Source organism: Mesocricetus auratus, unplaced genomic scaffold (assembly GCF_017639785.1).
Source record: "Mesocricetus auratus isolate SY011 unplaced genomic scaffold, BCM_Maur_2.0 Super-Scaffold_100007, whole genome shotgun sequence".
In the NCBI taxonomy this organism is placed as follows: Eukaryota; Metazoa; Chordata; class Mammalia; order Rodentia; family Cricetidae; genus Mesocricetus; species Mesocricetus auratus.
In genome coordinates this window covers 28,771,316-28,782,417 of record NW_024429191.1, presented here as the reverse complement: position 1 = coordinate 28,782,417, position 11,102 = coordinate 28,771,316, and the positions used below count along the sequence as shown (strand labels likewise).

General features: G+C 45.2%; 1 protein-coding gene across 1 annotated transcript; it reads left to right on the top strand.

Annotated features, from left to right (window-relative positions):
* Window positions 1-248: 248 nt before the first annotated feature.
* On the top strand, window positions 249-1,196 carry LOC101837059 (olfactory receptor 2V2). The gene has a single exon (XM_005071889.2). The coding sequence runs from the start codon at window positions 249-251 to the stop codon at window positions 1,194-1,196; it is 948 nt and encodes a 315-aa protein (XP_005071946.1).
* The last annotated feature ends 9,906 nt before the right edge of the window (window positions 1,197-11,102 follow it).

Sequence of the window (11,102 nt, the reverse complement as noted above, 5' to 3'; positions counted from 1 at the left end):
CTCCATTTTGAGAATGTAACCCACTGGGAGAATGCTTACCTACTGCTCATGAGACCCCTGGTAGAATATTTAGTACAGAGATGAAGGAGGAGGTGGGAGGAAGGGAACGTGTGTGTGTGTGTGTGTGTGTGTGTGTGTGTGTGTGTGTGTAAGTCAGAGGGAAAAAATCAGAGGTTGGGAGGGGGAGAGAGGAATCAATTAGCGTGTCTTTCTTCGTGTTTTCAGATGACCTGCTACAACAACTGGGCATGGTACTGAGGCTGAACCGGTCATCCACGGATGACTTTATCCTCTTGGGCATCTTCTCCCACAGCCCAACTGATCATCTTCTTTTCTCTGTGGTCATGCTAGTCTTCACAGTGGCACTCTGCGGGAATGTCCTCCTCATCTTCCTCATCTACACTGACCCCCGACTTCATACGCCTATGTACTTCTTCCTCAGTCAGCTCTCCCTCATGGACCTCATGTTGGTCTGCACCAATGTGCCAAAGATGGCAGTCAACTTCCTGTCTGGCAGGAAGTCCATCTCCTTTGTGGGTTGTAGCATACAAATTGGCCTCTTTGTCTGCCTCGTGGGGTCTGAGGGACTCTTGCTGGGGCTCATGGCCTATGATCGCTACGTGGCTATTAGCCACCCACTTCACTATCCTGTCCTCATGAATCAGAAGGTCTGTCTTCAGATTGTTGGGAGCTCTTGGGCCTTTGGGATAGTAGATGGCCTGGTGCAGATGTTGGTGGTAATGACCTTCCCCTACTGCAACTTGAGGGAAGTAGACCACTTCTTCTGTGAGATGCTTTCCTTGTTGAAGCTGGCCTGTGTGGACACATCCCTATTTGAGAAGGTAGTGTTTGTCTGCTGTGTCTTCATGCTGCTGTTTCCTTTCTCCATCATTGTGGCTTCCTACGCTCGCATCTTGGTGGCTGTGCTCCGTATGCACTCTGCTCAGTCCCGTAAAAAGGCTCTGGCCACCTGTTCCTCCCACCTGACAGCAGTGTCCTTCTTCTACGGGGCAGCCATGTTCATCTACCTGAGGCCAAGGCGATATCGAACCCCAAGCCAGGACAAGGTGGTGTCTATCTTCTATACGGTCCTTACTCCGATGCTCAACCCTCTCATTTATAGCTTGAGGAATCGGGATGTGATGGGAGCAATGCAGAAAGGGCTGGACCGCTGCAGGATTGGCAGCCAGCGCTGAACTCTGGAAATGAACTCTGTCATGTCGTAGCTGTGTGGTGACCGGTAAACAACCCCTTCTCTGTGAGACTCAGTTTAATCATTAACAGCCAGGTGCATGACAACTGCTATCTTAGAAGGGACTTTTTAAACCCTAAACCAGTACTAACTATATCTCTTGTGGCAAATAGGGTTCTCCCCTCCCTCTTTTGCAGAATTGTTTCTAAATATATTGTAGAGGACAGGGAAGCTTTGTTAACTCAAGCGCTGAGTGCCAGGGCATTGAGATTGTGTCCTTTATCATTTAAAGTTAGAATGTTCCCCTTACCTGAAGACATAACCCTTCTCACTAATGTTCACCCTCAGTCCAGTTTCTTACATTCCAGGCACTAGGCCATGTGTGATCATTTTTCTCTAATTTAATACTGTGAAGTGCATCTTATTTGTTTATGAAGCTGTCACTCGCCTGTTATTTATATAAGATAGCCTCTCATGAGTGGCATAAATGAAAACCCTTCTAGGTGGCAGAAAGCAAGCCTCTGGAGGTCTTTTTAGAGATACCTCATATACTGTGAAACCGAAGACTGCTTCAAGGAATAAAAACAGAACGTTTTGCTACTCAGGAGGAACAGGGTAAAGATGGATTTATTTTCATATTCTGTATGCGGGACATAGTAGGTATACATGGGAGTGATGGATGTATACAGTCCAATAGCAAAAAAAAATGCCACCATCTATCACTTTTGTTTTTACTTATTCTTGTCATTTACTTGAAGCTGAATCTCACTATGACACTCAAGGTGACTTCAACCATTTGGACACTGGCGGTCTCCTGGCCCATCCTTTTGACTGTTTAGACTAATCTTTTTCCCCTCCAATAACACATAGCAAACTTTGAATTTTAGCTCGATGTCACTTACATTCCAATTATAAACAGGACTCACATCCATCTTGCTGAGCTGGGCTTCAGTTGTCTGTCCACATTCACAATAGAATCACCTTTCCCTGGAAATCCTATTATCTCATTGAAAGCAGAGAGCAAAGCTGGAGGTCTGAATTGAGTTCTGGAAGTTTTGCTAAGTCACAGGAAGATGCTTGCTCTGTCTCAGGCTTTGGTTCTGGAGAACAGTGGCACTGATAAGTACAATTCTAAAGGAGCGGGGTGGGTGAGATGTAGCTCATTGGGAGCACATCTGCTTAGCATGTGTGGATGCTGAACTTAATCCTAGCAATGATAAGGGGGGCAAAGATAGAGAGACAGAGACACACAGAGTGACAGAGAGACAGATAAAGACAGAGACAGAGATAGAGAGCTGCCATGGGGACATGATATTAGACAGCCAAGTGAGCTAACATTTTGTAGTGAATGTGGCTATTTCAATGAACTTTGTAGGGGGTTTCCTTCCCTGAGAGTCCTAATCACCAAGGAAAGTCCCCAGTGATTTGTAAAATAACATCTACTTTCCTTAGCCTGATAACTGCCAGGATTTCCACTGTGGAAGGACCATTGGCCTCTTATTGACACCTCCTGGGTGGTACCCAATTCAGCAAACTAATTTTAATGTTTATAGTACTAGATGTCTTTCCAGCATCCCTCCTTCTTCTTGCCCCAACCATCTGCCTTGTCCAAAGTTTAATCAGATTCTTTTCTTCCAGGAAGTATTGCTAACTGAACCCATGCACACTTACATCTCCCTTGTAGTTTGCATGTCAAACCAAACATGCTATGTACCAACCAGAGCCAACCAGCCATAAACACTGAACCTGTAGAATTAACTCATCCCTCTTCCAAGAAGGCATGAATTCACTCTAACAAGTGTTAGACAGCTGGCTGTGGTGGTACAGATTTGTAGTCCCACATACTTAGGAGGTTGGGGCAAGAGAGTTGCTTGATTATAGGAGTTAACAATACTCTATTGGTAAATAAAAACTTTAAATTTTTAAAAAATATACTGGGTGTCATGACAAATGTCTATTACCCCATGGCTCGTGAAGTGGAGGCAGGACATTCCAAACTTCAGTATCATCCTCAGTTACAAAGCAAGTTCAAGGCTGGCCTACAATGCGTGAGACCCCAGCCCCCCCCAAAAAACAAAAAACAAACAACAACAACAAAAAAACCCAAAGAACAATTCAGAGGATGTAGCTCAGCTGGTAAACTACATGCCTGTTATATATGCAGCCCTGGGTAGCTCAGCTGGTAAACTACCTGCCTGTTATATATGCAGCCCCGGGTAGAGTGGTGCATGCCTGAAATCCCAGCACTTGAGAGGTGGAGACAGGAGGATTAGAAGATCGATCAGCACAGCCTGGAATATTTATCTCATTTAAAAATAATAATAAAGCAAATACTTAAAAAGTGTTAAAGAATGTTTTTCCAACTTTTATCTAAGTCATCATAATGTTTTTGAGTGTTCTTTCTTATTTTATCTGCTCCTTTAGGATATATGCTATGTGTCCACTGTATTGTCTGAGCAAAGACAAGTTTGATGTTATTGTGTTTGTAGTAATGAGTATTAAACCTAGGACCTAGACATGTCACACAAAGATCTGCCATGAGTCTTAAACCCAGGATCTGGATATGCGATGCAAAGATCCATCATGAGCTAATACACTTAACTCCTGACCAGGTTTTCAATTGACAGATGCCTACTCATCAGTTACTGGCCCCCAGACATTTGTGAAGTTTAAGATCACAAGAGACTTCCATTTCTTCCAGGCACACAATTCAATTAACAGGACAATTCTTCTTATAAAATAAAAAGCCATTGAAATAAAACAGAGTCAGAAAGATGAACATCATTTCTGAAAAGGGTTGGGGAAGTTGATTCGGAAAGAGGATGGAGGCCAACAGGAAGAGGGGACAGGGAAGAGACGTACCCCTGCTCTCACGAAACATCCAACTTAGCCTTAGCAGGTCACAACAAACACATGCAGGGTCTTTGCACTACGGCTGCTAGGCAGCAGATCTACCTGATCCTAGGGGAGATTCTGAGTGCATGTTATTTATTATAGAAAAAATAATTATTGTCTTTTTATGTGTTTGGGTGTTTTGCCTGCATGTAGGTCAGATCCCCTGGACTGTTGTGAGCTTCCATGTGGGTGCTGACAACCAAACCCAAGTCCTCCAGAAGAGCAGCCAGTGCCCTTAACTGTTGAGCCTTCTCCCCCATGCCTAACACTTGTTAAGAGTGTGCAAGAATGGAGCAAGTATGCCAACGCCTATGGGTTCCAAGTCTTTCCTATGCTCTGATGCATATTCTTTTTCTCTGTTATTTCTTGGTGACTTTCTAAGTTTGCAATCAGGCACATTAATATTAGCTTTGAAATTGTTATACCCATTTATTTGGTTGTTAAAAGCATATATTCATCATAAAGATGGGTTTTGTTGCGATATTTTCACACAGGCAGAGAACTGTGAGTATTTGTTGTGATCTACTAGAACTAAGCTGGAAATTCCACGAGAGCAGGTGTAGAATATGTCACATTTGTCCCATGGTCCTGCACTCCCATAAGCCTGAAGGAACCTTTGTTCTTGGGAAGCAGAGGTCAAGGGGTCAGACCTTACTCTTCTCAGTCAGGATTAGTCAGTGACAGGATAGACTTAAATGTGTGACACATAATGTCAAAAACTTTAAACTTTGACCATACAGTTTATTGTCAAGTCTGGGACACTTTCAGTGTGAAAAACAATGGACTATGACTAAGAGGGTGATGGCTGGTACAATGAATGGAGACTCTGGTACTGTGCACTATAAACTACGAAGCCACCTCCTGAGCCAAAAGAAATACCTCACAGGGTTAGGGGTGAGTCTCAGGTCCCACGTTCCGTCAGACATTTGTGGCTATGGAAGCAGTATATTCCCTCCCTCTGGGTTATAAAATGCCCTGGGTCAGAATGGTGTTCAGAATGGTGCTGTGTTTGCTGGGTTTGATTTTTGTTGGGAGTTGTAGCTGTCTGGGACCTTGCTATGTAGACCAGGCTTTCTTGAAGTTTATGATCCCCCTGCCTTAGCCCCCCGTGTGTAGCTAGTAACTATATTTGATCCCTGTATAATATATCAATAGTTCTCTGCATATGACTCATGACTCACAGATGTAGGCTAGCTTCATGAGGGCAGGCAAAGGTGTAGACTGTCATGCAGTTGTGGGCTCAAAGGGGAAAGCCACAGTTGGAGACCCTCTGAAGTGCCTTCCTGGAAATGTCCTGAAACAGGAGATGTGGGGAAGGCAGACATAGTCTGAAGAAACTCCCCTTCGAACTCCTTATTCTTGTATTCTGGTTGGTCCTGAGGACTTCCAATGACCAGTTCTCTTACTGTGTTCTTATTGGTCCTGGCTCTTCTTCCTTTGGGATTCTTGCATCTTCATCTTGGAAGCTCGAGTTCCAGGGCTGGCATTTATGGCTTTCCTGAGAGCCATGGGCTCCACCTTCCTCACTCACTCTCTGGGTTCAGTGCTGGCATGGCCAGTGAGAGTTCTGTAGCTCCGGTGTGAGGGTGTGAGAGAAGTATGTTAGGGTAAGCGGCAGAACTCAGGGGTAGATGTGCAGAAGAAGCTGGGCTGACCCGGAACTACACTGTCGTCTCCTTGACAGTGTCTCCTTTCTCTCACACTGCGCTTTTCGTAACTGATACGTTACAAGGTACAGTACGGTATTTTAATACCTGTGTTTAATGTGTAATGATAAGACCGTGACATTTTACGTATGCATCACCTCGGGGATTCCTCATTTCCTTGACATTCCCAGCATTGTGAGAGGAGGCTTCCGTCTCTTTAAGCCCCACGGTCTGAGGTAAGGAGTTTCCAGAGTGACATGGGCATCCCTGCATGAGAGGTTGGTGGAGACTAAGGATGGAGATGGGTCAGATGGGGCAGCTTTTTGCTGTCCCCTCCCACTAGTAAGAGCAAGCACAGGAAAAGGACAGAAATTATTTTAATGCTAGCACTCCCTCTACAGGGCATCTGTGCTGAGTTTGCTTTTCTGCAGGACACCCAACCAAAGACCACCCACAGTTGTTTCCCTGCCCTGCCATGCCAGCTCTGCAGATCCTACACCAGCTGTGGGGCCGTGTTTCGGTTTCCATTTAGGCATCAGCACATTCCTCTCCTCCTATTGTCTGTCTCTCGCCAATGTGCCAGTGACTGTTTGGGGGAAGTATTGGGAAGTGAGTAATTTTCCATTCTTTCTTGTAGCCCTCCACTTTGACCCGGTTCTCCCCCTGTGTTTCTTTACGGTCCTATTAACACTTTCCTCCCTTCTCTCTGTTTGTGGGCCCTTGAGTTGAAGAATTGTGTGTGGTAGAAGGCTCGACACAAGCTAAGAGAGATGAAAGTGCTGATATGGAGCAGAGGATGATTCTTCTCCAAAGAGCCATGGGGGGGTGATGTGACTCCTTACAGGGTCTCACTCAAAGGAAGAAAAACAAAACCATCATCTACACACCCAGCAGACTGAGGTGAGACATTTGTGAGGAGGCAAAATTTTCACAAGATTGTTTGGTATAAAGCAACTATGACTCATCCAAAGACTATTTGCTGAGAACATTAATACGGTCACTGTTTTCAGAGCCTGGGATCACTACAGCATGCAAAAGAGGCATCAGGAAGCATAAGTGAGGAGACCAGAAACCAGCAAAGGCCATACAGATAAGACATACTATGCACTGCTTGCTGTGAGTCACAGAAGGCTGAAGAGAGACCCAGAGTGGAAGATGAATTCAGCTCTAAGTAGGCGGTGAGGGGAGGGTTCAGCGGGTGAAGGGGAGATGAGTTAGCAAGGCAGGACGTGTCCGGGAAAAGCCCTCAGTGGGCATGTAACTGGGCAGTCAAGGCCTTGAAGCTGGTGTCCCCTTGCCCTGCTGGGAGAACATGAGGTGGACAGTAAGACTGAACATGAGGGAATTATGGGGGGAACAGAAGGAAGGAGGTCTGGGTGCTGGTGTTTGGGGCGGGGCTTCTGATGAACACCTTTCATTGGGTTTTTTTATTTTTGCAAAGATAGATTCACTGTCAGTAGCCTGGGATAGGCGATAAGCTATGCAAAGATGGAAAACTCTAGAAGCAAGGAATTCCAGAGGTGCTCTGGAATTAAGGTAACAACATAACTAAATCCCTTTTATTTAGAAGCTAAGACCAGTTAGGGAACATGGCAATACAAGTGCTAATGTCCAGGAGGAAGTGGCAGGTGAGTGTGTTTTAGAAAATTCAGCAGATTCTTCTGATGATAGAATGAATGAATGAATGACAGAAGGCTAGCCCTTGAGAGTAACCCCAGTGGAGTAACCTGCAACCAGACAGGCCTGTCCTTAACTGAGGTGGGAAGCAGAGTGGTGTTGCACCATGCATGAGGAAGACTTGTGCATGGCACTTTACCTAGGGCAAGGCCACTGGTATTTCAAGGGAGACAGTGAAGAATTGTGTAAGAATTCAGCAGCTCACGGTAGCCTTACCTGCTATGAAAGAAAATAGCCACATGGGGGCAGCAGAGAGCCAAGAGTGCAATCAGGACAGACAGTAAGGGATCTTTTGAATTTGTTTTCCTTTTGATTTTCTTAATTTTAAGTTGTGTATTTTTGTATTTTGGAATTTTGGATTGGTTGGTTGGTTTTGGTTGTCTTTCCTTTGTGTGTGTGTGTATTGTCTCATGTCATGCCCAATTGTCACTGTGTCACCAGGATGACCTTGACTGCCTGATCTTCGAACCATTCAAATCTTAGATTTACAGGCATACACCACCGTGCCCAGGTCATTTTAAGAAGTGATATTAGACATGCTATACTTAGGTTTTCTTCTCTGTTATTGCTGAAACATGAGCTTTTGTTTTCACTAAGACGGCCAGAAACATTCTTAGAGATTTGAGCTGAGTCTTGAAACGTAGATCCAGCCTTAGGTAAAAAGAGAGTGAAGCCCAGGTCATCCAATTGGTCTTGAGTGGTTTCACAGACCCTCTCTCTATGCATCCGTGCCTTCATCTATTAAATTGAGATGATGGCAGAACCCAGGTAGAGCATTTGCTCAGTGTGTGTGAGAGACCCTAGGTTCAATGTCTAATGCTGAAAAAAAAAAAAGTGTTTGCTTCAGGTTAGCTGATTTTGTTAATGTCAGTGGAGTCTGGGGTTTCTGTCTGGATGCAGGGCCTTCCTTGTGCTGATCACACTCTTCGCTCAACTCCCAGACCTGTTTATTGCTGCTAAGGCTTAAAAGGGAAATGCCCCCCCACGCCCACTGCCTCATGCTTTGAGCTTGTTCCCCAGCTGTTGTTATTTCTGAAGGCTGTGGGAACTTTGAGAGGTGGGTCCTACCTGGTAGGAAAGTCACCAGGGGTGGCCCTTTGAAGGCTGTAGGGCAGACCCTGGTTCAGTCCCCACTCTTTGTACTGTGTTAACAGTGTGTCACACACTTCTGCAACCAGGGACTAAGTCCTCTGCCCAGGCTTCCCTGGCCTCTCTCAAATCATGAGCTCAATTAATCTCTCCTTCTCTAAGCCCTTTTCCTTAGGTATCTGTGTCACTATCATTGCTAATTAATATGAGTGCTTCTCAACTTCTCGGAGTACGTCTTTAGTAAGTCGGACATAATATAAAAATGAATTTCATCTGTCTAATTTATGGAATAGCACAGCTAACCCAAACCTACTTAACTTGCTAGCAAATATTGCTTGTAGTTGGGGTGAAATTGTCTTACACATAGCCTGGTATACAGTTCTGTCTGTTCAGATCTTTATTTGCTCACTTCCTCTTAAACCGACTTTACTTTCCTGTTTTGGTTTCTTAATGGGGGTGGGGTAGATTGTTTGTTTGAGGCCTTCTAAAACATCATGGCTGGGCCGGAGAGATAGATGACTCAGAGGTTAAGAGTACAGACTGTTATTCCAGAGGTCCTGAGTTCAAGTCCTAGCAACCACACAGTGGCTCACAACCATCTATAAGGAAATCAGGTGCCCTCTTCTGTCATGTAGGCATAATTGCAAATACAGGCAGGATCTCTGTGAGTTCAAGGCCAGCCTGGTCTACAGAGCAGGTTCCAGGACAGGCTCCAAAGCAAAACAGAGAAACCCTGTCTTGAAAAACCAAAAAAAAAAAAAAAAAAAAAAAAGATAATAATAAATCTTAAAAAAACAAAATGAAACAGCAACAACAAAAAAACATCATGGCTCTTTACCAAGTCCACCCTATCTGGTATTGTTAATACAGATATTTAAAGTTGTATAATTTCATCAGGCCGACTTCAGCTGTGGCCTGTGCATTTTGATATTATGTAATTCATCTTCATTTGGCTCCTAGCTTCCTTTTTGGCCTGTAGAAATAAAGAAAATCAAAAGTGAAAGCAAACACAGATTATTTACTCAGAGCTTGCTGTAGCAAGGAAGTCAGGAATTTCATTTCAGGTCTCCAGGCCTATATGGCAAAAGCTCTTTACCCATTGAGGCATCTTACCAGCCCCATCTAACTTAAGTTTCAAAACCCCTTCTGACACCCAGTGTGGGAGCCCACAAGTGACTTGGTTTCCATCTGGAGTCTATTCTGATTTATAAGCCATTTGAGTCCAAGCTTGATTTTTTTTCAGTCTCCTTGAGAGCTGTGAGAAAGTTCTGATTAAGCCCATGGAGAAGAATGTATTATCTTAAGATGCAGGCTGGGGAAGGCCAGCCAAAAGGACACATAGAGCTAGGGAATGAAGCTACTTGCTTGCCGGGGTTCGGCCTGTATCAGTCCTACGATGCAGGGGCCAACTATTCGTGACTGATGTCTTTGGGGCTGTGTTTTGAACCAGCCAAACAGCCCAGGGTCCGACCCTGAGTGGGGGAGTGTAGATCAGGGAAGTCTTAGCTACCCAGTGGCATTAAGAACAAGAAAGAGACATTTTGTCATTTCCAGAGGGCTCTCAGTCCATACTGGAGACCACGGTTTATTCAAACATCCTCTTAAATAGCTTTCCAAAAGGGGGTGAAGTGGGGGTACTGGCGGAAGACATCTATTATTATGTATATAGGACTGACTAGGAAACACTTCCTTTAACCCTAGAGATGGTTCTAGAATGCACATACACAAGCCCTCAGACACTCTGTAATGGCACGTCTCACCAGTCTTCAGACACATCCCACTAGCCCTCATGATGGGTGTGGGGTCTAGGTCTATTGTTACACAAACTGGAAACCATTCTCCACTGTGGCCGGGCCATCCGAAGGTAACCAGCTGACATCTAAAAGACAATAGGAGATTTGAGCTCCTAGAATTGAGCTGAGACCTATAACAGAAATATCATATCCGGGCCCCAACACTTGCTGCTAGCAGGACTCACTGATAGAGAGCAAGCCTGCCTGCTCTGATTCGAGGACAGAGCAGGGGATTGTTTTACTGACTGTGCTGCCCTTTGTTCTGCTTTGCCTCCAGTCTGCAAATTAAATTAAATTCAGGCTGTCCAGTGTACTGGAAGGCATGGACTGGGCAGTCCTCCCAAATCTATTCTGTGCTCTTGACTCTGCTTGTTTTATCCGCCGTTTCCCAATCCTCACACCCCTCCCTACTCAGGTATCCTAGTTGACTCGGAGCAGGCTTCAACAGCCCAGTCAAACCCTGAACCCTCCTGCCGAGCAAAACTGCTACACTAGGCGAACATCCCCAGCTGGAAGACCCTGTCCTGCCAGAGCGGAGCCGATAGACCGACCGGAGAAGCCTTTCTCTGAGGCAAGGCTGTAAGCTGCTAAGCTTACTGCAACCTGTGGTGGTCCTTGGCTCCCGAGCTCCAGGATACCTTTCTACCTGAGCTGTGTAACACTCAGTATCCTTGGCTCCCGAGCTCCAGGATACCTTTCCACCTGAGCTGTGTAACACTGAGTATTCTGTGACTCCCGAGTGCCAGAATACCTGACCCACTCCTGTTCCATCCTGTCCTGACCCATCCTGAAACGCTTACACCTTCTCTG

Excerpts from the sequence above, each read along its gene's own strand:
- LOC101837059 (XM_005071889.2), top strand. The coding sequence starts at position 249 with ATGGTACTGAGGCTGAACCGGTCATCCACGGATGACTTTATCCTCTTG.